General features: G+C 39.3%; 1 protein-coding gene across 1 annotated transcript in view; it reads right to left on the bottom strand.

The window, feature by feature from the left end:
- Positions 1 to 6,888: 6,888 nt before the first annotated feature.
- The window catches only part of HOMER1 (homer scaffold protein 1), a 131,234-nt gene continuing 110,190 nt past the window's right edge, over positions 6,889 to 27,932 (bottom strand). Inside the window, exon 9 of the mRNA XM_025998256.2 lies at positions 6,889 to 14,858. Coding sequence (XP_025854041.1) covers positions 14,670 to 14,858 — 189 coding nt within the window. The 3' untranslated portion in view covers positions 6,889 to 14,669. The remainder of the gene's footprint in view (positions 14,859 to 27,932) is intronic.

The following is a 27,932-nucleotide window of genomic DNA, read 5'->3' as shown; positions in this document are numbered from 1 at the left end:
TAGAAATTGCTTCTAGAATTCAGTTGCCAGAAACTTTTGTCTTCAAAATAATTTGCGTGCTTGCTCTACACAACAAAAACCATATAATCTAACATTTCAATTTTTTTTTAGTTGCCAGCAAATCAGAGCAGATTAAGTGCTCCAATGGAAAAAACGACTCATCTCAAACTTCTGGTCTGCAGCATTTTCAGCTTTCAGTTTGCTCTGAGTGTATGCATCCCTGTGTCTGTGAAACTCTCCTTGGTGTCCTAACACGGTGAGTTTCCTTTGAGGAAGTAGGTGGGAAGAGCTTTAAAATGGTCACTAAATAAAAAGATGTTGCAACATAGCGTGGCAATGTGGCTCATAGCAAGGACTCGGACACCTAGTAGAGTTGTGTGAATTTGGACAAATTTCTCTGTTTCAATTTGTTCCTCCATAAGATGGAGACGACAGTGAAGTTCATATGGTGGCTAGGCGGATCCAATAGAAGAGTACCTGGTGCATAGTAAATATTATTCTCCTGAAATAGGATACCAGGATTTCTCCCAAAGATTGAGTAATTTACAAGCAGGGACATCTAAGATTAGAACAGATTGCTCCGGGACAGTCTGAAAGGCAGCAATGATCATATTTCCTTCTTTAAGAGAACAGAATTTCATTCACATGTCAAATTGAAAATGCAACAGGCAACATCTATATTAACAATGACCAAAAAATCTTACCTTCATGTTTACTTTTTGTAGAGAATTGGGTGCAACTGACAAGTGCAGAATTTCTATTTTCTGAAGTTCTATGGAAACGCAGTCCTAAAGAATCAAAATATCCAAAAATATAAAGAATGCCAACAAAGGACTTTAAGTTAAATATGGTGGATTGAAACCTGCTTCTCCCTAACATGGCAGTTAAAGGAATAAAAAGCAAAAGAGGAAAAAAACCTGGGGCAGAAATGCCCTGGTCTGCGCAGGAACTACTGATTTAACCGTGGCGGCACCCGTGGGAGTCTGCGGCAGCGCTGCCCGGGAGCCAGGCCTGGGCTTGCAGGGGTGCGGCCTGCAACGGGAGCAACGGGTCCCCCCACCCTGGGGCCTTCCTTGCCCCGAGACACCAGAGGTTCCTCCTGGGGATGGCCGAGCCAGAGAAGACTCGGTCGCTTAGGCGGAGGGGGCAACGGCGATCCTGGGAGGGAGGGTCAACGGGCTAGCCCCCTCCAGCCCCCGCGGCCCCAGAGCAGCGAGCACCCACCATGGGCTTTGCAGACGGCGGGGTGGAGAGGCCCCCGCGAGCGACAGGCCCGGGGAGGCCTGCACAACCAAGGGAGGCCAAAACCGAACGAAGGTAATGCTCGGAAAACAGGCAATTCAGAGACTGGGGGAGGAAAATTACTCCTATCGGGAAGAAGGTAAAATACTGCATCTGCAAGGCAAGGACGTATCACAAAAGGTTCGTCGGCAGAGGCTGGGGACCAAGGCCCGGAAGGCCTGCAGTGGGTTTTATTTAAAGGGTTTCATCCAACTTTCAAATCAGGTGATGCGGGACCATCTGAAGTGGGAGGAGTAAAGCAATGGCGACTGGTACCCTCATTGTAACCCGGCAAACGGAGACCTAGGGTGAGTTTGTAGCCAGGTGAGGCAAGGAAGGTCCCAGGTGTGTTCACAGGTGTGGGCTTCACTCTGAAGGAGGCTGCGCCCGGCCTGGCCCAATCTCCGCGGGGGGAGGTTTGGTCTTACCCCAGCGCCCTTCAGTAGGTCACTCTGCCTTGGAGAGAAGCCTGTGTCCTCCTGACTGGCGGTAGCAAAAGTACATCTTGGCACCTCAAAAAGATGTGATTGTCTCAAAGATGTGGCTGGTGACAGCACGTCCAAAGTGATGGACCAGGCACAGTACAGGGAACACAGAATTTTTGCTGAGTGATCCTTCAATAGAGCAAGAAGGTTATCAGCTCTCACAGGGGATTTGGAGAAGGCAGATTTTATACTAATGACTTAACCAACGTGGCCACAATAGGGAAGAGCTAAGAGATGAGAGAAAAGCTTGCTGATCTCACTTCACTGGGCTTACCTCGTTCTCTTAAATGCCCTGTGTCAGCAAACAAATGTTTCATTTTTGCTACTGTTGTGGATATACGGTTGGCTACTGGGGTGTGGGGTTGGGGGATTTTCTCTGAATTATTCGTCAGAATGAACTTTGTTAAATTTTTAAAAATGAAACAAAAAATTCTAAAAAGATTTTATTTATTCATGAGAGACACACAGAGAGGCAGAGACATAGGCAGAGGGAGAAACAGGCTCCACGCAGGGAGCCCGACGTGGGACTCGATCCCGGGACCCCAGGATCACACCCTGAGCCAAAGGCAGACGCTCAACCACTGAGCCACCCAGGCTGCCCCAGAACGAACTTTGTAACTAAAATGAAGACACCAGTTACTACCATAGACCGACCAATGGTCAGCCTTAGAGATAGAGGTTAAAAAAAAAAAAACTGTAAAATGATGACATTTCACTTATTTTTTAATTAGCTATTCTTCTTGCCAAACTCACTAAAGAGTTGAGGTAACTTATTATAAAAATATAGGTACTATCAGACCAGTACAAGACCAAACTACTGATAACAAAATAGGAACAGGAAAAAACAAATAGGGATCAACAAGGAAAAAACCTAGAATACAAAGAACTCCTAGCTGAGCAACGTGATAGCAAATTAAGCCTAAAACCTGGTCTCGAGCTTCCTGGCAGCCAGGGTGATAAGGGAATGATGGATTTATGTAGTTGTCATTGCCCAGAAATAAGCAGCTTAGACCCGAAAAAACAAATTTATTTAGTCTTAATCTCTGAAAACAAATTGTGATGGAGATCTTTTCTTGAAAAAGTGGGTAATGTTGCCCCAAACCAAACCAAAAACCAAACCAAAAAAACCACCCCCCCAAGACCCTGACAGCACATTGACATAACATGCGAGTGTCCCCCAAGCACAGGAACGGATCTCCTTGCAGGAACACCGTGGAAGCAAGGTTGAACACGGACATGGCTTCCGGCCTGGGGATGAGGCAGCTGATTTTCTGGTCAAGGAGAGGTGTCACAGAGAATTTTAGTTTATGACCATGAACTATCTTGGGACTGGAGCCCATTCAGTAGAAGTCCTAGCCGTCAGTTTGATTATTTGGTGTCCCCTGCTGGTTCTTGTCTAGGTCGCGTGGACCCGTCATCACGGGCTTTCCCCGACCCCCATTTTCTCCGCGCATCCCTTTAAATGTCAGGGCTTTCTACAGCTCCAGCCTGTCCTCTTCACCCTCCAGGAGTTCACATGCCTAGGATTTCGCCAACAGTCTGTTTTCTGGTAACTTCCAGATTTAGATCTCCAGCTGGGGAAGCACCTCAAACTCATCATAGCCAGCACAGGCCTCCCCTTGCTTTAAGCTGAGTCTGGAAGCCCACAGGTCCTCCAGACAGTTGTCACGTCCTGCAAGGTTTGTTGGTAGTGGGCACGTGTCCACAGGCTGCACGTAGGATGTGCAAATCATCTTGTTCTTCTCAATTTTGTTCTAAAATATTCTCTGCCCAAGAGCAGAAGCATGGTTTTTGTTATTTCAAGACAAAACCAGCCAGCTAAGGTTTCCTGGCTACACCTCCTCGAGGGTTACAAGTTCGCTCCATATGGTGTCAGAGCGCTTAGGGGCCTGGGAAAAAGAGTGGGGGGTTCGGGTTCTTGGTCCACTTCTACTGATGCTGGCACTCGCTGAGAGCCTTCTGCAGCCAGCATCCAGAGATGTCCATCTGGTCCTTGGTCCCACATCCACAGCGGTGACCCTCTATCCCAATTCACTGGCTTGTCAGCAGCTTCTCCACCTGCTGGGGGCGGGGGCAGGGAGGCTTCTCAGCTATGTCCCCACGGGTTCCCTGTGGGGCTCCAGGGGACTTGCTGGGGACTCCCTTAGCGGACACACCACATCACTATTTCTCCTTGGGAGCTGCTCCATCCTCCTGGCCCAGGGGAATTCTTCCATAGGCAAAACCTGCAAAGTGAGGCATGGGTCTTCAACCCCCCATCCTGTCTGGAGGGGCGGCACTTATTTGTCACACAACCTCTCATCTAAGGTCAGTGCATTGGAGGAAGGGAGCAGCACTCAGGGCACCTTCTTAGTCACACTTGTCACCCTCTCGTCATCTTGCTTCCCTGCACCTCCTCTTGTCTTTCCCTTTTTAATCTCATTTGATCAAAAGTAGAGGACTGACTCATTACTGCCGTAACCACCCAATCCTGAGGGCCAGCGAATAGAAGGCTTTTGCTGTGGCTTGTATTGGGGGTGGGAGGGAGGCAAAGGAAGCAATAAATGCCACGAATGAAGCAGGAATTTAGATTTTGAATCTTGCCATCAGATACCTCTTGAGTCTCTATTAAGTTCAGCTTTTTCTGGCTTCATTTCATTTTTGTCTCTTCCTGGATTGCTACAATTTAAAAAAAAAGTCTTGAATTCTGAATCTGTGTGCAGAACCTTTCTTTAATCCATTTCTCCCAGCTTTATTGACATTTAACACAGAACATTGTGTAAGTTGGGACGCCTCCGTGGCTCAGTGGTGGAGTGTCTACCGAGGGGAGCCTGCTTCTCCCTCTGCCTATGTCTTTGCCTTTCTGTCTCTCATAAATAAATAAATACTTTTTCTTTTTTTTTAAAGAACATTATGTAGGGATCCCTGGGTGGCTCAGTGGTTTAGCGCCTGTCTTTGGCCCAGGGCGCAATCCTGGGGCCCCAGGATCGAGTCCCACGTCAGGCTCCTAGCATGGAGCCTCTCTCTCCCTCTGCCTGTGTCTTTGCCTCTCTATGTCTATCATAAATAAATAAAATATTAAAAAAAAGAACATTATGTAAGTTTAAGGTGTGCAGTGGGACGATTTGATACATGTACTCATTGTAAAATGGTCACCACAATAAGGTCAGTGAACACCCCCATCGTCTCATGTAGTCTTCAATTGATTCTTGATAATGTGGCCAGTGATTTACCTGCTCTCAAATGTAAATCTAGTCATGATACTTCCGTCCTGCAAGGTTTCAGTGGCATCCACCACCTTCAGTTGAAGTCAGAACTGCCAAGGACCCAAGGCAAGGTCGCAGTCTGGAACCTGGCCATCCCACGTGCTCTGGAGCCCTAGCGAAACCACTGATGGGCCCGCCAGGGCGTCAGGCTGAATTTCAGTGTGTGGCTCTTCGTGATATGTCCTTTCCCCTGGGCTTTCCACCCATCCACCTGAATCTTCAAGGTGGACATCTACTCATCCTTTTCATTTTAGCTCAAATGCCACCTCCTCAAAGACACTAACCCCCTCCTCTACCTGTTGAGCAGAAGCCAGGACTCCTTTCATAGTGTCACTGTCTTACTGTTCCTGACTGTTGGCTGTGTCTGCCTCCTTCATTGAACCTTAGCTTTTTGAGGGTAGGGACTGTGTATTATCACGTTGGTGTTCTCAGTGCTTAGCTCAGTCCCTTGTGACACTGGAGGTGCTCAGATGTTTGAATAAACAGCCACTGGCAGGGGATACTAGCAGAAGCAAAGCCACCATCGAGGTAACAAAAGGCTGCTGGCCAAAGAGGGAGGCACTGTCTGGAAATACTCGTTTCAGTATCTATTTGTCCTTTCCCGCCCACTTTGAGGGCTACAAAGCACAGCACTTTGCATTTTCAGCGGTCCCCTGCAGCTGTGCCGGCGCTCTGGGTGGCTGCAGATGGGGGCGCTGTGCAACAGCGGTGGCCCCAGTCCCTCGGCAAAGGCTACCATCTACACTGGGCATCCTGGTTCCTATGGTAGGAAGCACGTTCAGTGACTACCACGTTCAAAGCACGGTGCTGGGTGTTGCTTTTTTTTTTTTTTTTTTTTTTTTTTTTCTGGGTGTTGCTTGTAATTTAGAAAGAGTTTTAGCAGGACCAGTTAAAACATTTTTTTTCCCTTGTGTTTTAGTTTTCAGGACAATTTTTCCATCTAGAGTTCATTTTCATTGAGGATATAAGAGGCGCTGCGGTGGCATTTGGTAACTGGGCACTAATCTCCCTTGAATATCCCTAATACTATGGTTAGCAAAGGAGCCTCAAGTCAGGAAGAGGGTAGCATGAGAAAGGAAAGAAAATATGGAAATGCTTAAACAAACTGTGATATATCCATAAAATGGAACACTCTGCAGGAGTTAAAAACAGTACTAACTCGGACAGAGCTTCCAAAGAGATCTAAAACCAGCTAACTATAGAACAAGACACACCGATAAGAGAACTTATGTACTCCTCCCCCCAAAATAACTAGATATTTCTATAAGCACATATTATGTATAAAAGCATATAAATGTGCCCAAAGGGCATAATTTGTAGGGATGGAACTGAAAGATCAAGAGTGACTTTTCTATCTGTACTATTAAGAATGTTTGCAAAAAGAAAGCACACATGAAGGAGTAGCATAAAGGTTTTTTTATCCTGATAAGGGACAGCAGGGAGATAAATATTCAAAGATGTATACCATTGTGAAATGGAAAACAATTTTCCTAGGTGATAGGCTGTTAAATATTGGGAACTGATAAATATTTGTACCTTTCTTCTTAAAAAAAGTCTGCAGTTCACAGTTTAGGCAGGATGAAGTGGCCTGTTTTCTCCTCCTTGGCGGTCCTTGACTTGGCCAATCACTTAATCTTGCTCAATCTCAGGCTCTATAAAATCTACAACATGGGGATAACAGTAACATTTAGGTCATGACACTGTTGTGAAAATTTGTTGTCAACTGTTGAGATGGCCATGAGCCATAGACCGTGAAGTTCTGTATTTTATATTTTTACATATAACACAGGATTTCAGTGCACAGAGTATACTCTAAAATAAAGGCTCTGCTAAAAGAGACCAGGATTAATCACTAAATAGAAAAATATAAACAAAAATGGTTTAAAAGGTAGAGTTTATTTGACAATTCACAAGTGATTTGCAAATTTTTATGGGTTATTTGGAGCCAAATTTGAAAACCAGTAGCTCCTCTTTTCTTCCTGGAATGTCTAACATGCTCTCATTTGTTGCCTAAGTAGTGCAAGCTTTGTCTACTCAAGGAATTCAAGCTAATTTTAACTTAAACGAGAAATAAAAATCAAATACCATACAGCAATCTAAAACCAAATACAAAGAGCATTTTTTCCTGTTGTTGTCATTAAGATCACTTCTACCAGAGATAATTTGTATACAATTATTTACGAATCAATACGAAAAAAAGAGTAAAGATCATTTAAGATCACATCAATGTTAACTCTCTAAACTTCCCACAGCAATGCAAACACAAAACCACCTGGTCCTAGTGGTGAGTTAAGTATCCGAAAAACACATTTAAAAAGATACAAGAAATACATGTAAGCCCCTACAACTTGACTTTGAGGAGAGGTGAGCCACAGAGAAACAAGCCAAGTTCTACGAGGTAAGTGTCAACCTCCTTTGATCTGTGGCCCTCTGCCCCTGCAACCTTTTAGGAATGACAGCTACATGGAAAACCAACACATCAACAGAAGGGATGGTGTAGGACACTTAATTTGACCAGTAAAGTAAGAAAAGTGAAATTATTTTTAGAAAACAACAAACATTTGAGTCTGGGTTTATTTAAGAAGAAGTTAGGTTATGTACAAGACTTGATTTCTGTATTTTGTTTCAGCTGCAGAGTGTTGAGAAAGTCCTAATTCACACTAAGCAGTGGAATTCTTTAATAACTCACCTTGAAATAGCAAGATGCTCTTCAATTTACCAGAGATGGCCTTGTTGTGGCATCTGTACAAACAGTTTACCTGGAACTCCTGTTAGTTGGGTTTCAATGTTTTAAAATGTTACAAGCAGCATATGTGAGTTTGTTGGTTTTTATTTTTTTCAGTTAAGATAGATTTAAAAATTAAATATTAACAAAGGTTCTCAACACGGTTCGAGTACCAATGCCTTCAGACATGATTTGTTGATTTATTTGTGTGAAATCTGGCTTTTTGAAACTCTACTCTAGGCCCCATGAGCCCGGCTCTTTGGCTATCCACTCATCTTTTGGCCATTCCTTCTCCTTCTCTGTGCACCTGCCCCAAAAAGACATCTTCATCTTGTGTTTTCATTCTTATGCCCTCACTTACCATCACATATGCTGACAAGTCCCAAATATCGATCTCTGGCTCACATTTTTCTCCTAAGCTCCCTCCAGCTCACATCTCCATTTGGCTATTCCACAGGCATCTTAGGCTCAAAACAAAATTAACTCTTCATCTTGCTTTGCCTTGCCTCCTCACCTCCACCCAGACCAACTCCTCTTTCCTCTGGGCACCCTCATTCTAGTTGCTCTCTTATATGATGACAGTGCTTAGGTACTGTGACGTAACTCTCTGTATCCTACAGTAGATTATAAGCTTCTTTCTCTGGTCTCTGTTCAAAAATGGGGTCTGGGACATAGCCTGTACTCAATAAATATTTTAGGTAAGAGAGTAAAAGGCCTAAGTTAGATGTCCTTGGATTGCTTATTGATCTATTAACAGACATTAGCCCCACAACTGTATTTCTAGTGAGATGGCATTCTGCTCTGTGAGTCTTTTAAATTAACCCAATTGAAACCCAATCCTTCCTCAAAAAGTTAAACATAAAATTACCGTGTGATCCAGCAATTCCACTCCTATATATATACCTAAATAAATCAAAGCAGGGATCCATACAAATACCTTTACATGAAGGATCAATGAAGAATTATTCACAAGTGCCAAAAGGGAGAAATGACCCAAGAGTCCATCAGCAGATGAACTGATAAATGTGGTATATCCGCACAATGGAATATCATTCAGCACTGAGAAGGAATGCAATTCTGATGCGTGCTGCGATATAGATAAACGTTGAAAACTTTATGCTAAGTGAAATATGCCAGGCACAACAAATACTGTATGATTCTAACTATATAAGGGCTATCGCCTATCTAAGGATTAGGCCATGAGATACTTCCGCAGCTGATCTAATGACTTGATCAACATGGAGAGGCCTTAACTTCTGTGGAACCACAAAGTCACCCAACACGGACTGCAAAACCCACATCCTGCTGAACTACTGTTTAGTCTTGGGGGATGAGTTTTACAGGTTTACAGCTTATTTCACTAGGGAATTTAAGAGATGAATGGTCTTCCCAAGGCCTTTATAAATAGTTTCCTACTTTAATTTTACTGACTGGAATTCTGTTTAAGAAACAGTGTCCATGGATTATATGAAGTTTGTAAATTAAAATTTAAAAAATCGGGCCTAGGGATCCCTGGGTGGCGCAGCGGTTTGGCGCCTGCCTTTGGCCCAGGGCGCGATCGTGGAGACCCGGGATCGAGTCCCACATGGGGCTCCCGGTGCATGGAGCCTGCTTCTGCCTCTCTCTCTCTCTGTGTGTGTGTGTGTGTGACTATCATAAATAAATAAAAATTTAAAAAAAAAATCGAGCCTAAAACACTTCGCATAGACATGACCTACAAACAAAGTGCCCTAACAGAGATATTCTAGAAGCAAGGCAGTTAAGCTAGAGGGAAAAACTGTACCAGACACATGAGCAAGATCTCCACCTTTTGACTGGTGTACTGGATGACCAGACTGATCACTGTGGCAACACAGCAACACAGCAGGTGCAATCACTTGAGCCTCTTCCCTTCCTTTCCCTCATCCCCCTTCCAAAGGAACACCCCTGCAAGGACCCCTATATATGAAAATGAAATGTCAGTTAGTACAGTGCCTGTCACATAGCACAGATTCAACAAACACTCCTTTCTGTTCCATTTCATACTGAAGTTGCTGAAAAAGCATTAACTCCAAGCACGTCTGCTTTCTGGCCACGTTTCATCAGTCATTCCATTTAAGGTGTAACAATCAAGTTAAGTCCTATCTATGAGTCACTGAGACAGGACACTTCCTAAATATGCATATATAGTAACATAGTTATAAAGCACAGATAACAAGACACAATCATTTATGTTGATAGAAAAAATATCCACAAAAGACATTTTCCTGTGGTACAGAAATGGGCTTAATTTTGCATTTATTAGGCACTCATTATCACCTTAATTTGGTGCTATTAGGAGAAAGCAGAGTAGTAATTCTACCCCTGGGTAGATTTGATGTGAAAGTAACTGGCAAAAGTAGGTCAGAATTCCACAGAATGGGGAGTTGTGAACGTCAGGTGTCTTATATTAGGTTATAAATCCTGACAAGACGAATGACAGGATCTCCTGAAAGCCTTTAAAATTCGCTAAGGCAATCCCAACTTGTTGAGTGAAAAGCAGCAGGTGTCTCTGGCTAGCCTGATGTGCCTTCTGTAAAGACTGAGGTGAGATGCTCCCACTCTTTGCTGGCCCTGCTTCCAAAAAAATATCCTCTCCTCCTCCAGAGTCACTCTTGCCACCACTAGAATGTGTCCTTTCATCCAAAGGACAGAGGGATCAGAATTGACTGGAAAGGTACTACAAGCTTGTGGCCTGTTTCCTATTCTAGTCCAGATGCAACTTCTCTTCCTGTTTTTGGGTAAAAATAAAGTGTTTCTTTTCTCTCCAGTGTACTAAGCAGAAGTCACTAGGCAGGGATCCCTGGGTGGCTCAGCGGTTTAGTGCCTGCCTTCGGCCCAGGGCATGATCCTGGAGTCCCAGGATCGAGTCCCACGTCGGGCTCCCTGCATAGAGCCTGCTTCTCCCTCTGCCCGTGTCTCTGCCTCTCTCTCTCTCTCTCTCTCTCTCTCTCTCTCATGAATAAATAAAATCTTAAAAAAAAAAAAGCCACCAGGCAGTGTAGTGCTGAGTTTTTCTTGGATAAAATCGTTAGCTATTTTACTAGGTAATATATAGAAAACAACAAAAAAACATTTCTTTAATTCAATAATGATGCTTATATTTCTGTGACATCTACATATCAGTTTCCTATAAAGAAAAACTGTCATCTAAATTTAAAGTCCAATTTTAAATCAGAAAAAATGCCCTTTCACAATTTCAAGTAAGGTGAATGATTCATCTCTTTCCTTTCCAAAATGGTCGTTTTTCTAGTAATTCAAAAAATATTCTCTCACTTGGAAACAATCTTCCTAATAATCATTGCACAGTATCCTACCTGAGAAAATTTTTGGAAACATATCATTCTTAACTACTTCTTACCTGAAAGTTTTCTTAAGATTTTATGTAAATTAGTTTACCTCATGGATGATAAAGAAACAATGCTGAACATATAGAAGACAAACATTCAATGAAGACTATTTCATGACTTCAAGCACAGACCATCAGGAATGGTAAAATCATTTGATACCAAAGAAACAAAAGGATTTCTTAAAAAAAAAAACAAAACCAAACACTGCCACCAAACAAATTTTCCCCAGGGCCTCCCTCCGATTCCAGACTGGAGGGAAGATGAGGTCTGCAGGGAGAGAGCAGCTGAGCTGCACGCTCCACAGTAAAACAAAAACATGGCCCTAGCACATGTGTGAAAGAATACATTTAATTTTAACCAGTGCAAAAAATGAGTTTTCAAAGGTGGTGGTTTAATTTTGAACGTCCCTTTGATTTCTACTTGAAAAAAACCTGCAAGCTTTTCCTCTCACTGCTTCCCAAAGTTCAGTGACAGCAAAACATTAAATCTATGGTGGTGCTGGAAGTTCTGCTAGAGGGACAAGGAGGGATGCAACCTCATGCACTTTTTTTAATCTGCTGAAAGAAAGAGAGAAAAAAGAGAGAGAGAGAGAGAAAGAGAGAGAGAGTAGAGAGGGAAGAGAAACAAAAACTAATTTTCCAGGCAGGGAAATACTTATAAAACCTTTTATGTCAAAGTCAGGATTTCACAACATAACACACTAATGCGAAATCCAGTAGCACCTGTAAGAGTTAAGCAACTGCTGCCATCACTTAAATGCTTTTTAAAAAATATCTGTAAAAGACTGAAGGAAAAAAGGATAAAGTACATTCTCCAGAGAACAACAAATGTATTTCAAAATAAAAACTGTATTTTTGTTTTTCCTTTTTTCAGTTGTTTTTTGTACAAGAATTCATAATTATCATATAATAACTTATACACAATGGGATCGATCTCTGCTCTCCTTTCCTGTGTCACTTCAAGTCCACATGTTCAGGCTACAGTCCCCAGCATCATTTTTGGATAAATATATTACCACAGTTTGATCTAAATATAGATACATTATATAATACTTGTCTCTGGGAAAAATCAGATTTTAATATTCAAACTTTTATTTATATAATACAGAAATGGAGAAAACTACAAGAGACACACAACCTAATTATGATTTGTAGATGACGATTTCTAGATACTCTCCTACTATAAATGAATAAAATAGTCTTAAGATTTTATTTATATGTGCACTTGTGTCCACCTTATCCCATATACTGTACACGTCTAATGACAATCTGGGAATTTAAAGGTGCAGCCCTCAAATTGTTAAATCACTAAAAAAAAGAAAAAACTTAGGCCCTATTGAACAAGGAAAAAACTCACAAAATTTCCAATTTTAAATTTATCAGTAGGAAAATATTAAAAATAATTTTCTGTATATACATATGGGTATATGTATATATTGTATATATTGAATTACACACATGTCTCACATATCAATACAATTCAAGTGGAGACATTTTGGTGAGTTATTTTCCCATTAAATGACAACTATGTCAAAATTTAAAAATATCTTATTACATCATTAAAATAATTCACTTACCATTTCAACAGCTTACACTGTTGTTGTTGTTTAATTTTTAACTCTTCGTAACTAAATTCCCTGATCCCTAGTATTATATCCCCTATTTAAATTAAAATCTGGTGCTCTGTTACTCAGGAACTGATGGATAAAATCACATCTACTTCAAAATTCCATCAATCAAATAAATTTTATTACCTGATTTATCAGAGAAATATCTCAACTCTGAGCTTGTGTACCTAAATTACCCTCCCTATAATAAATAGGTGAGGAAATATCATAAAATATATGGAGGTAACTTACATGATGTCATAGCACATATAATACACGATGATTAAGTGTCTGATATAAACCTTTCAGAGACACCTGAAAACTCACTTTAGAAACTAACTTTAGAAACAAACCATTTATTTTTCACTCTAATATAAATTAATATGTATGTACTTACATACATACACGTACATATATAAAACAAAATTGTCTAGTGTTAATTTGCTGTTTGTGAGTGAAAAAATGGTTACAAATTGATTCATTAGCTTAATTTTGTACTTAACAATTCCATCATTTGGGGGTACAAACAAAGTCAGTGCATTTGTAGACTCCACAGAGTCAGAGACTCAGGCATACACTTTAAAAAAGAACCCTCCTCAACATCACAGGCATTGTACAGCAAGAATATATGGACTCTGATGCAATCCCTAACTCCATAAGCAGGCTAGACAGCACTTGGCTTACTTTTAAAATAGCTTCTTAAAAGAAATCTATAAAGAAATGCATGTTTGCTAAAAGTCTTTTAAAATTACATCAAAACAACATTAAAACTTGTTCATTGAGAAGAGCCTATTGAATTGAATTCCTGTTTGAAATGCCTAGTTAACAGTTCAGAATATTGCCTTGTGAGGTTTGACTAGAGATGTGGTTGATGTGAAGACCCAGACAGAGTACACGGCTCCAATCCCCATAGTCCTCTGATCGGCTGTTTGATGGAAATGGATCCCCTTTAAAATTGCTATACACCTTAAAATGATCTGTAATAAACAGTTCCCCAATTACCATTATTAGTTGTAAATTGAAATGCATTGATCATTCAGAAAAGATTTCTTGCAAAATATATAAATAAATGTAACTGCATATTCTGTAAATATACTTAACATTGCTAGACCAGACCGTCAATGACGGGCTGCTGTATTTCAGTACTGTGTGTCAAATTTATTAGAAATTTAAAAAGAAAAATTTCCGAGGGACTCAGCTGCCTTCATTAGTTGGCTTTAAAATGTGTAATAAAATGGGAGACAATATCTTCTCGTAAATACATGGAATCAATATGGAAAAGTAAACTATACAGCAGACAAGATTAAAGAACACCAGAGTGTACCAGAGTGGTCACCGAGTGAAATATCTTCCAGTATAAAAAAAGGGAAGAACTCTATACACCCAGTTCTAGTAAGTATGTTTCAATTAAAGATGCAGCTCTCTCTCACTCCTGGCAAGAATTAATTGGTAATGGCACTGCTTCTCAGCAGTGCAAAAATATCCTGAGAAATTATTCAGATTACAACAGAAGACAGGGCTTTCATCACTAAGTTTTTGCACAAAACACAGCTTTAGATATCATAAATAAATAAATTTAAAAAGCAGATAACCTTCACTGTGTTGAACACAAAAAGGGGATGTGACCCAGACACTGTTAATTCTCCCATTAGCTAATATCAGAAAAAAAAAAAAAAGATTGCATTAAGTGTCTATTTATAACTTTCTAGTTAACTATGGCCAATAATATACATGGAGGTAATTTGTAGTTCAAGTTTTTCATCTCTTTTTTCCCCAACTAGCTACAAGCTGAATTCTAAAATTTACACTGAAATATACAATTCCAATTTTCAAAAGATCATCCTCCTGGAGAAGGAGTGATATTCAAATTTTATGTGCGATCTTGATGCAGAGCCCAAACAGTCCTATGAAGAGAAACAGTATATTTTTTAATCAATTGGCACTGAAATTTAACTTTCCTTAGCTGCATTCTAGTAGCTTGGCCAAGTTATCTCGTAATTCTGTTAGTTCAAATATTTTTCCATCAAGAATTTCTAAGAGTGTCTTCAGGTTATTGCGAAAAGCTTCTTGTTCATTCTGACTTTTCTCCAGACGTTGCTCTAAGTCAGACAGTTGTCCCTCCAGGTCTTTGTTCCGAATCTCTACTTCCTTTAGAGACAAAAAGTGTGATATAGATACACAGGTCAGTTCAGGACTCAGAAAACAATGTAACCTTTGTGATTACTCACATGGTGGTAGTTAATGCAGTGTGATGAGCAGGAGGATGAGCTTCTGAATCTCAAGCTAACACAATTTAAGGAGATTCTTAGAATTCTGTTGCCTGAGAAATCCATGGTTTACCCACAGGCTTATTCATGAATCCATCTATCCACCCAAAAGAAACTTCCCGACTGCTTACTTTGTGCCAGGCAACACTCTGGACTCTTTGAATGCCGATGAGGATTAACAATCCGTTCTGTGGATTAGCTACATCTCATTTCAATTTCTGCCCACTGCTTTTTCCTAATGCACAACTGGTAGCCACCTCAGGTGAAAGCAGTCAGAGAAAAAGAGTGTTTTTTTCTCCTTACTGGCAATTCTGGAGAAAGACCTGTGAGAAGACAACTACTCTAACACGAGGCTTCGGGATCCTCTGAATATGTTAATCTTCGTTTTGCCTCACTGTCAACAAGTGCACGCGAGTGCATGCGGCAGAGGGAATAGCTCGACTGCTAAAAGTGAGTCCGGATTTATGATAAGCATGTGTATATATAAGAGAATTGTAAAGCTGACAATTCCAGTGTACTGGAAATCGTGGAAAGAAAAGGAAAAAATGACAAAAAGGAAGTAATAGTTCATGACAAAAATATTAATTAAAAAAATAAAGTCTAGCATACTTAAACATTACAAGGTATTATTGCTCTAAAAATGTTTCTAAACATGACAAATACAAGTGATTCTAAAAAAAATAAAATGATATAATGACCTAGAGATTTAATTTTGGTTAAAAATGCAAATTGAGGGGTACCTGGGTGGCTCAGTCAGTTGGGCATCTCCTTTGGCTTAGGTCATGATCCCAGGGTCCTGGGATAGAGCCCCGCATTCATTCAGCTCCCTGCTCCCCAAGGAGCCTGCTTTTCCCTCTCCTTCTGCCCCTCCCTACCACTGGTGCCCTCCTCCCCTCTCTCTCAAATAAATAAATAAAATCTTAAAAAAATAAATATTCAAATTGAGAAAAAGAGCAGAAATTAACTATGACACTTTAAATAAGCTGTTCAGCTAAGCAATTAATTGAAAGTTAATTTCTCTCAGATATAAAATTGAGCTTTCCAGAAAGGATATTTAAGTGATTGACACCAATTACATTCATATATGTAAATTATATGGGACAATTAAAATATTTTGGTGTTAGTGGTATGATATAAATCAGCCTCAGAAAATATTGTTTCAAAAAAATAAATTAAAAAATTAAAAAAAGAAAATATTATGTTTCATGGTTTAAATACATGGTTAAATACATGGTTTAAATGTAAATCTCTTTAAAAATTCTATCAAGTCTAAAGGGTGGTGGAACATATTTTTTTTTAATTTTTGAAAGACAATCTGGTAAATGTTAAATAAAAAAAAAATGAATATGAAGCAGCACAGTGCAAATGAGCAAACATTGGTGTGCATGAGGACAAACACTGGAAGTTCCTGTACAAATAGGAAAGAGTTGTTAGGATTATGGGCATATTCTTCCAAAATTTACTTTTCTTACAATACTTGTAAATATTACACTTTTGAGAAAAATAATTAGGAAAGTGGCTTGAATACATAAAAGAAAGTAATCCTGATCTAGGATTCTGAACATAAAGAAATGTTCACTTGCTTTGACAGAAATAACTCGACTGAGGCTTAAGCAAGAATGCCACAGAGGAGCCGCAAGTACCTGGGAAAATATAAGGAATACACCAACTCTAATGAGTAATAAATGAAGAATTTTAGAAATCCCAATCTAATATTAAAGCATTTATTGTTAGATGTTTCCCAGGTATGTTTCTAATCTCTCCCCTTTGAATAATCTACAAAGTGAAAATAAATAAACTGAGAGCAGGGTCTGAAACCAATAAAATACTTATAAATTCAGAAGCCACATTCATGGAGGCTCCAAAGTAGGAGGCAAAAAACAGACCCTCGGATCAAATGTAAAAATTCCACTCATGATTGCACAGCATGCTCCCTGGCCTGCTTAAACAATAAGCTTAAGAGTAGAATGTTTCCAACTATAAAAATAGACCAAATGTCATTTACTAGAAAACACCCACTTCACCAGGCACCACCCAGTATGCCCTCTACAGCCTTCCTTGAAATGAAAGGCTTCGTTGTTCTCCTTGCCAATCAATGAAACATGCAAACATTTTCAATGGAAGCATGCAAAACACCAAATTTCCTCAGCTATTAAAATTGCATTGTTCTCTCTAGACAGAGTTTCATACTATCAGCCCTTTTTCTGATTGGAGGGATTTTAGTAGTCGGATAACAAAAGGGGTCCGATACAGTGCTGGTCTATTTTGAGGCAGAGACTATAATCCTAGAGCAAGAATGGCCACCACAAGGCCACCACGAGGCTCTGGCTGGTGGAAACTTGCACTGCATGTCAGTACACGTAAGCATGTGCCAGGGGTATCCACAGACCTAGTTCAGTCCTGATAAAAAATGGAAGCCAGAAGCTAACTCTCTTTCGAGTGCTTTAAAGGGCAAAAATGGCAAGTATAAAATTTTAGTGGGTAGAAGGTCACGCTCTGTGTTTGTTAGATATGGAACCTAAAACACTAGAGTGATTTAAAAAATTTACACAATTATTACCATCATCAACGGGACCAGATCAGCCTCATTTTCTGTAAATTTAAAATCCTGCATTTTTAATCTAAATAAAGTTACAGAAAAAGTGTCTTTGGCATCGATTCACATCTTAAGCTGTTACAAGATACACTACCCTAATATATCATCAAGCTTCATATGTAACATGACATATAAATCATCAAAATTAGAATTAGTTATTCAACAGAAAAATGGGCAGCAGACACACACAAATTTTGAAGAGACATTCAACAATTATTTACTAAGCATCTTCTATGTACTCGCAATAGAGATAGAGCAGAAAATAAACAAAGATGGTTCCTGTTTTAATGCAGCATGCATTCTAGAATGAGGATGCTGGGAACAAAAAAGTAAACAACACTTCCGAGATGCTGCGGTAATGGTGACTATACGCGGAGATCTCCCAGCCATCCTCCCAAACTATCTAAATCAGTAATAAGAGTAACGTCACACACATTCCAGGACTTCAAAGTAACCAGCAGAAATAGAGCCATACAAACTCCAACCAATTTCCAGCAAAGACATTTCCCAAGCTCGCTCTCTAACCCTCTGCAGAGGGCAAGGCAGGGTCGTGGGGCAAGGAGAGCAGAGGGAAGAGGAAAACAAAAGGCTTAAGACTGAACTCTCATAACCCTAAGGAACATGGCTGGAAGTGCCGAAATACTGGAAAAATCATCAAATAAACAAACAAGGTCCTGGTGACCCAGAGCAGACTACAAGGAAGGGACTTATCCATGTACACAAGACCCGAGGCAATCTTGGAAAAGTGACACTTCTGAGGAGAAATGGGCAAAACGAAGAAAGAGAAAGGAACCTGCTAGAATCCTACCGCAAAGGGGCAGAAGCAACAAAGAGAAATTTAGAATCTTTTAAGAGACAATTAAAACACTGAAGGACATGTAGGCTCTCCCTATCTCCCAAAAAGAGGGTGCTCTCTCTCCAAAATAAATAAATCTTAAAAAAGGAAAAAAGCAACATTAAAACAAGGTAATAATGGAGTGGCATTTTCAAGAAACTCAAAGAAGGAAAATTACAAACCAGTAATTTTATATCTACCTGTCACTGAAGTACAAAGTCTTAAAAAACAACTTAAACCATGAGCTTTTCTGGAACCGTCTACTAAAGGATAAGCTTCATCCAACCAACAGATCATTGTGGAAACTTTAGAGAAAGGACTGATGGTGACCATGTACTATATGTAAGAAAAAAGACTAAAACAAAGGTGGATGATGGTTAAAAAATAATATAAAATGTTACTTTTTTTTTTTAAAGATTGTATTTATTGATTTGACAGAGAGCAAGAGAAGATGGAGGAGCAGAGGAAGGAGGTCAAGCCGACTCAAGCCGACTCCAAGAGCTGAGTACAACAGATCCAGTGCGGAGCTGGATCCCACACATGACCTGAGTCAAAACCGAGCTGGACACTTAACCAACTGAGCCACCCTGGAGCTCCTCCAGAATGTTACTTAGTCTGCTAAGGCATAAATAATGCAACTAAAAAAACAGGAGAAAAAAAAAAGGGAAGGAAAAGAGAAAAGCAGAATAAGCTTCTATTTATTGAGAATGAGTTCAAAGTCAATTATCATTAAAAACTAACAAACTAGGGCGCCTGGGTGGTGCAGTTAGTTAAGCATCTGACTGTTTTGGCTCAGGTTGTGATCTCAGGGTCGTGACATCAAGTCCCATGTCAGACTCCAGGCTTAGTGTGGAACCTGCTTGGATTCTCCCTCCCTCTCCCTCCATCCCTCCTGCTCATGCTCTCTAAAGTAAATAAATATTAAATATAAATAAATAAAAACTAACAAATCAGACAGTGAAAGGGTAAATATGAACTCAGGTGAATTGGAGTATTTTTAAAAGGTTTAAGTCTAAAGTTAACCACTACAGCAAAGTTAAGACCATCTCAAATACCAAAAGATATAAAAAAGGGCCAAGAACATATCATATAGAGAAAGAAAAAAAATCAAATTAACAAAATACACAGGGATTATGATGATAAACTGAATCAAAACATAATAATCATATTGATAAATATGAATAAGTTACCAAGTAAAAGGAAGAAAATTCAGTTGGGCTCACAAAACACTATCTATGTGTAAACACTGAAGCAGTCACAAAAACTGGTTTTAAATGAGGTCACAAAATAGCAGTATTAAGTTACGTTGAATATAAATATTATAAAAAAATACTCTGTGATCACAATGCAGTAAGACTAGGAATTGAAAACAAAATCGTGAAATAGAAAGGTCCTTCCAACCAGCAATTCATTTAGGAAGGCCAAAAATAAGGGGATGGGTGTAAGATAATGAGGGATTGTGATACTGGTAGAAAGAGTAGCAAAGGACGGCATATTAATGCTAAAAGCCACAGCACACAATGGAGATATAACAATTATATTTAGGTACCAAGCATCTTTATAAAGCAGAAATTACAGGAGTTTTAAGGAGACACAGATAAAAACAGATAAATGAGAGACTTCACTATGTCAATACAGGACAGATCAAGTGGAACAAAGGAGAGGTAACAATATAGAAGACATAAATTACAAAGCCAACAAAGAACATTATAAAAGTTGACCATATATAAGATCACACAAAAAAGCACAGTAAATTATGTAAAGCAGAAATTATATAAACCCTTGTGATTACAAGACTGTAAAACTAGAACTTGAGAACTAAATCCAAAAAATAAAAAGCTTATGCCACCAAGAAATTAAAGCACCTTCTGTTATTTTTTACTTCTTTAAGAAAGAGAGAGAATGAGCAGAAGAGAAGGGCAGAGGGAGAGGCAGAGGGAGTAGCTGGCTCCCCACTAAGCAGAGAACCCCAAGTGGGGGTTGAGCCTAGGACCTTGGATCATGACCTGAGCTGAAGGCAGACACTTAACCAACTGAGCCACCCAGGCGTCCCTAAAGTGCCTTCGTTTAAAAATTTCATCATGTGGGGATCCCTGGGTGGCGCAGCGGTTTGGCGCCTGCCTTTGGCCCAGGGCGTGATCCTGGAGACCTGGGATCAAGTCCCACATCGGGCTCCCGGTGCATGGAGCCTGCTTCTCCCTCTGCCTGTTCTCTGCCTTTCTCTCTCTGTTACTATCATAAATAAATAAAAAAAATTAAAAAAAAAAATTTCATCATGCAAGGAAAATAAGACCAAAAATACAGAATTTCACAAAATAAGGATAATGAACACACTAAATATCAGAATCTATGAAATACACCTAAAGCAATGATCAGAGGAGAATCTATAGCTTTAAACACTTATACATAAAAGTGAAAGAATGAAAATAAAGGAGTAGGGACACCTGAGTGGCTCAGCAGTTGAGCATCTGCCTTTGACTCGGGGCGTGATCCTGGAGTCCTGGGATCAAGTCCCACATCCAGCTCCCTGCGAGGAGCCTGCTTCTCCCTCTGCCTGTCTCTCCGTGTCTCTCATGAATAAATAACTAAAAAAATCTTTAAAAAAAAATAAAAGAAAGGAGTAAAATTCTCTTACACTGGTAAGAGAATGAATAAGAGGAAAACCAAGATAAAGTACTAGGCAGGAATAATAAAGATAAAAAGAAATGCATAAGGTAGTGGATAGAAAAACAGTGGTAATGGTTAGATGTATCATTGCTTAACTTAATCAAGAAGAAAAGGACAATGGACAACCATATAAAGTAAGAAATAAGAGTTCTTGCTGACTATGTGAACCTAGATGGAAGCTCAGTGTCTGCAAAAGAAACCTGATGCTGTCAACACTCAAAGACTAGATAGTTTCAATATGCCAGCCATTATTCCAGAGCACAGAAAATGAATATAGTGTATGAGTTACGACTGAAGTATTACCTGTGTGCAAATTATGTTATCTCTATAAATACTAACAACAAAAAAAAGCCGTTAACAAAATTCAACACTCATTCCTGGTAAAAACACTTTAAGAAAATAGGAATGAAGGACACACTGATAACGTGATAAAATGTACTTTAGGTTATAGCCAGCATTTTACTTAATGGAAAAATACTAGGGGCATTTTCACTAAAATGAGGGACAAGATAAGCCCATCATCTCCACTACTGTTTAACATTGTACTGGTGTTTTTAACAGATGTAGTTTGACAAAAAAAAAAAAAAAAAAAAAAAAAATCAACAGAGGCTTAAGAATTGGAGGAATAAGGGGCACCTGGGTGGCTCAGGGGTTAAGTGTCTGCCTTTGGCTCAGGTCATGATCCCAGGGTCCTAGGATCGAATCCTGCATCAAGCTCCCTAAGGGAAGCCTGTTTCTCCCTCTGCCTGCGTCTCTGCCTCTCTCTCTGTCTCTCTCATGAATAAATAAATAAAATCTTTAAAAAAAAAAAAAAAGAATTGGAGGAATACAAGTAAAATGATCTCTGTTTACAGATTATGCTACTATACCTAAAAATTCTTACAGAATCAACTGCAATAAGTGACAAAACTAGCTCAAATAATAAAATTTAGTTGTAGTAGGATATAAAAATAGCATACAGAATTCAACAGCTTTCAAATATACAAACAATAATTGATTAAAAGATATGATAGAGAAAAACCTATTTGAAATAGAAAAAACGATAAAATATTTATATGCAAGAAATATGCAAAACGACATGATGAAACCTTACAACACTACTCCTGAAAACCACAAAAATAGATGTAAACAAATTGGAGGACATCCCTTATTCTTGGATAGGATGGAAAAACTTCAAAAAAATATTGCTTCTCCTGAAATCATATTATAAATTTTAAGCAGTCCCAGTAAAATTTTTTTATAGAGCTGTATTTTTAGTTGACACAAAAGATGGTATTGAATACTGAATTTCATATGATAAAATAACTATGTAAGAATATTGAGAAAAACAATGAAAAAGACACTCTGTGAGGAGTACCTGACCCTATCAGATATTAAAGCCTTCACCACTAATGCAATGTGGTACTGATGCATTAATAGAGTGACTAGTAGGCTGGAATAGGAAGTCCAGAATAGATCAAAATGCACAGAGAAATCAAGTATCTTCAATCTCTAGAGAAAAGAATTAAGTTTTATTTTATTTTTTAAAAGATTTTATTTATTTATTCATAGAGACACACAGAGAGAGAGAGAGAGAGAGAGAGAGAGAGGCAGAGACACAGGCAGAAGGAGAAGCAGGCTCCACGCAGAGAGCCCGACGTGGGACTCAATCCAGGGTCTCCGGGATCACGCCCTGGGCTGCAGGCAGCGCTAAACCGCTGCGCCACCAGGGCTGCCCAAGAATGAAGTTTTAAATAAACGGTAATGAGATAGCTGGACAGCCACTTGGAAAGATACGACTGAATCCACATCTCATACCACATACAAAGGAATTAACCCAAAATACTCAGAGAGCCACATGTAAAAAATGAAACCTTCTAAGTACTAGAGGGGATATACAGATGAGTCCCTATATCATCTGAGTTTGGAAAAGAGCTATCTAACTATATGATCCACAAGCCAGAACCAAAAATGAAAAAAGGAATAAATAGGACTACTACATAAACCACCATCTTAGGCAAAGTCAAAAAACAACATACTGGGAGAAAATATTTTTAACATGTAATCAGATATATATATAAAGAACTTTTGAAAAAGGACCAAAAATCCTATAGGGAAAAGGCAAAAGGCATGAACACCCAATCCATACATGTACAAACAGATACTGAAATGACCTTTAAGCTTATGAAAGATGTTCATGTCACTCATAATAAGGAGATATGTAAATTAAAACCATCATTTCTCACCTATCACATAATTAAAAAGTATGACAACACATTTTAATGGTGAGGCTATGGAGAAAGAGGCACTCACGATAGTGGTATGAGTGGGCCCTGGCGTTTTGGAGGGGAATCCATTATGGAGGGGACTCTGACAATGTTTAACATAACTACATGTGTATTTATCTTTTCACTTAGAAATCTTGCTTCTAAGAATCTATCTTGGGGGATGCCTGGCTAGCTCAGACGGAATAACATGAGACTCTTCATCTTGGGGTAGTGAGTTCGAGTCTCACACTGGGTGCAGGGATTACTTAAAAAAAAAAAAAACTAAAAAAAAATCTATCCTGAAGATACACCTCCATCATTAACAAAATACCTATGCAGTATTGTTGCAGAGCACTGGAAACAACCTAAATACCGACATAAAGGAGTGGCTGAATAAACTATCACACACACAAATGAAGGACTTTTCAGCTATAAAAAGTATGAACAAGATCTCAATGAACTGACAGTGATTTCTGGAATATATTTTAGGTTAAAGAAGCAACATGCAGAAGAGTAATCTAGATCATGTTACCATTTTAAAAAGGGAAGGAGGTTTCGTATACTCAGTAAATGCATGCATATATAAAAGAATGGGAAAGAATATATGAAAACGGAGTACAATAGGATACAAATAAACATAAGTATGTTTTAATGAATAACCTAACCAATTGCAAGGAGGGGAAGAACTAACTTGACAAACTTTTGAGCATAGGCGGAGGACGAAAGAATTATAGTGATCTCTAGCTGGTAAAGTTTTGTTTGCATTTTTTGGTGGTGGTATGAATTAGTAATTCAAAAGCCATTTTCTGCTAAGATTGAGAAATTAAGTAAACATACTGTAGATAATAAGAATCAGGTATCTTGGTATTGGGTAAAGGAATTACAAATCTGAATATGGAGGTGGCCAGAATAAACTCCATTGTATTACACTGTACTGGGAGGTATGAGTAAGAATTCATTTTTTTTATATATGTATATAGCCATGTATATATGGAATTCCAACATCAAAATAATATATATGACAACTAAATGTGACACAGGATCCTGGAATAAATCAATTTTTAAACTTTGTTATAAAGGAGATTATTATATTATTATATATATTATTAAGAGAATTATGGGAAATTGAATAAGGTCTGTAGATAGGTAACTTCTTGATTTTGATGATCACATAAAATAATGCCTTACTTTTCGAAAATACACACCAAAGTGTTTAGAGGTAAAGAGATACTGTAATCTGCAAGTTATTCTCAAAGATTTTATTGAAAAAAATATATATTCAGAGGGAGAGTGGAGGAGAGAGAGAGTTCCAGAATAGTAAAACAAATATGGCAAAAAATGGTAACATTTGGGAAAGGTGAAAGGTGTATAAAAAGCCTTTGTATTATTCTTGCAACTTTTTATTTTATTTTTAAAGATTTATTTATTTATTCACGATAGAGGGGGGTGGGGGCAGAGACACAGCTCCTAGCTCCATGCTGGGAGCCTGATGTGGGACTCGATCCCAAGACCCCAGGATTGCGCCCTAGGCCAGAGGCAGGCGCTAAACCGCTGAGCCACCCAGGGACCCCTTCTTGCAACTTAAAAAAAAAAAAACATTTATTCATGAGAGACACACAGAGAGAGGCAGAGACACAGGCAGAGGGAGAAGCAGGCTCCCTGTGTGGAGCCCGATGTGGGACCCGATCCCAGGGTCCTGGGATCACACCCTGAGCCAAAGGCAGGCACTCAACCACTGAGCCACCCAAGTGTCCCTATTCTTGCAACTTTTAAGTCTGAAACTATTTCAAAATAAAGTTTAAAAATGAAATAAACAGGACCACTTTGGACAGTGATAATTGCTATTAGGAAAATAAAACATGGTAATATTACAAAGAGTATCTGGGATGGAGTGGGGGGGACCTTGCAGAGTAGTGCTTAAATTGAGAAGTTGGAGAAATTAACACATGAGCCTAGGCCTATATTACAAGCGGGAGCCCACCCACCTGAAGGTCTGAAAGCTTCCCTATCCTGTTCTGGGTAGGTTGTTTTCCTGTGTGTGTGTTTTAATTATTATTTATTTATTTGACAGAGAGAATGAGAGAGAACACGAGCCAGAGGGAGAGGCAGAGGCAGAGGAAGAAGCAGAATCTCTGCTGAGCAGGGAACCCAACATGGGACTTGATCCCAGGACCCTGAGATCATGACCTGAGTGAGCCAAAGGCAGATGCTAAAGCATCTGACTGAGCCACCCAAGCGCCCTCCTTCATAGGTTGTTTTTGAAACAAGCATTTTCTTTTAAGATTTTATTTATTTATTCATAAGAGGCACATAGAGAGAGGCAGAGACACAGGCAGAGGGAGAAGCAGGCTCCATGCAGGGAGCCCGACGTGGGACTCAATCCCAGGACTCCAGGATCACACCCTGAGACAAATGTAGGCGCTTAACCGCTGAGCCACCCAGCCGTCCCCTGACGAGCATTTTTGATATTTGGTGAAAAAAGAGGTAAGAATAGGAGCCAGCTTTAAAATTCAATTATCAATCAATTAATGATGAAATACATTTAGAAATTTAATTTAAAAAAATCACCCCTTGGTTTCTCAGTGAGGAGGTTTCGTATACTCAGTAAATGCATGCATATATAAAAGAATGGGAAAGAAAATATGAAAATGGAGTACAATAGGATACAAATAAACGTAAGTATGTTTTAATGAATAACCTAACCAATTGCAAGGAGGGGAAGAACTATGGGTATCTAACTAGTAAAAAAGTTTTAAAGAACCTCAGGAATGTCTCAACAGCTTGGCCGCCTGAAGCAGTGTGATGGTAATACAGAAAGAATAGAAACTTTGGAATTAAAACAAATTTAGGCCTCACCACTTTCTAGATCAGCGCCTCTCTCTGTGTGTCTCTCATGATCACCTCTGAACCAACTGCCTTCTTTTTGAAAATGGGGATACCACCGCCGTTAGCATGAGAATTTGAGCACAAGTATGCAAGTGCTTGGCAAATGCCTGAATCATAACAAGGACTCAGGAAAGGGTAGCCTAAACCTAAGGAATAAAAAACAAGCTACATCAAATTTCCCCTACTTCTTCTAGCCCTGATTACATGCTTCATCCTTACTTCTACACCAGGCTTTGTCAACCTTGGCACCATTGACATTTTGGGCCAGATAACTGGAAGCCTAGCAGCATTCTTGACTTCAACCTACTAGATGTCAATAGTACTGCCTGAGTTGTGAAAATCAAAATTGTCTCAGCACATTGCTAAATGTCCCCTGTAGCACTCCCCCTCGAGAACCAGTAATTTACAGAGATCATTAAAATGTGGGAACAACATTTAATAGGGCTAACCAAAACAAACCACCTTATTTTTTCCAGTCTCCTGAAAGTCAGTGATAGGAGAGAGGGAAATGTTTCATGCCACATAAAGAACCTATTTCCTTTATGAAAAGGGTCTCTACTGTTGCAGAATTCTGACTACCTATATAAACAGAGACTGGATAAAAATAACATTTACAAGCTTCAGTTTCCTCAGATGACTATTACAAGAAGTAAATGCATATTATAAGTAAAGTACTGAGCACAGTGTCTGGCATACAGTAAGCACTCAATACAAGATATTCTCATTATAATTGAGGTACTCCTTCTATCTCTGGGCTTTCAGGTCCCACTTACAACCTCTTTTCCAAAATTCCTCACTCTGTACATATATTTATTTCTACTACCAACTTTATTTTTTTTAAAGATTTTATTCATTTATTCATGAGAGACATACACACAGAGAGAGGCAGAGACACAGGCAGAGGGAGAAGCAGGTTCCATGCAGGGAGCCCAAAGTGGGACCTGATCCCAGGATGCCAGGATCATGCCCTAAGCTGAAGGCAGACGCTCAACCACTGAGCCACCCAGGAGTCCCTACTCCCAACTTTAAAGTGGTCCTAACCTTTCTTTATAGAGAACTGGAGTGTAAGCCAAGTGCCTAAAGCACCAAGAGACTTTGAAAATGAATTCTAAAAATCTTCCCTAACTGCTATTACAGGATATATGTATGCAAATTAGAGTCAGGAAACATATTATTTATGTAAAAAGTGAATAAAATTAATTAGAATAAAGAAAGAAAAATGGCACTAATTTAATTTCCAATAGGGCACAACTATTTCTGCAATTCATACTAATTAGTTCAGTGTAAAAAAAAAATGAGAACTCTTCAATTGAATGAGATCCATCTGAGAAATTCTCTTTAAATTCAGGGTATTTTGGGAAGCCTGGGTGGCTCAGCAGTTGGGCGTCTGCCTTTGGCTTGGGGTGTGATCCCGGGGTCCCGGGATCGAGTGTCACATCGGGCTTCCTGCAGGGAGCCTGCTTCTCTCTCTGCCTATGTCTCTGCCTCTCTCTCTGTGTCTCTCATGAATAAATAAATAAAATCTTAAAAAATAATTAAAAATAAATTCAGGGTATTTTTATGTTAAAGTGTAGACATTTCTAAAATAATTTACTAAAGACAATTTATAAACAACCATCTATGATGATCAAATGCTACCTAGATGAAGTTATCATAATTTTTGAGGAATCAAAGATTAAACATAAATCAGAACTCCTGGGAAAATGACTGAGAATCTACAAAATG

Source organism: Vulpes vulpes, chromosome 14, assembly GCF_048418805.1.
Source record: "Vulpes vulpes isolate BD-2025 chromosome 14, VulVul3, whole genome shotgun sequence".
NCBI lineage: Eukaryota > Metazoa > Chordata > Mammalia > Carnivora > Canidae > Vulpes > Vulpes vulpes.
The sequence above is the reverse complement of the archived record's forward strand: the minus strand, read 5'-3'. Positions and strand labels throughout refer to the sequence as shown.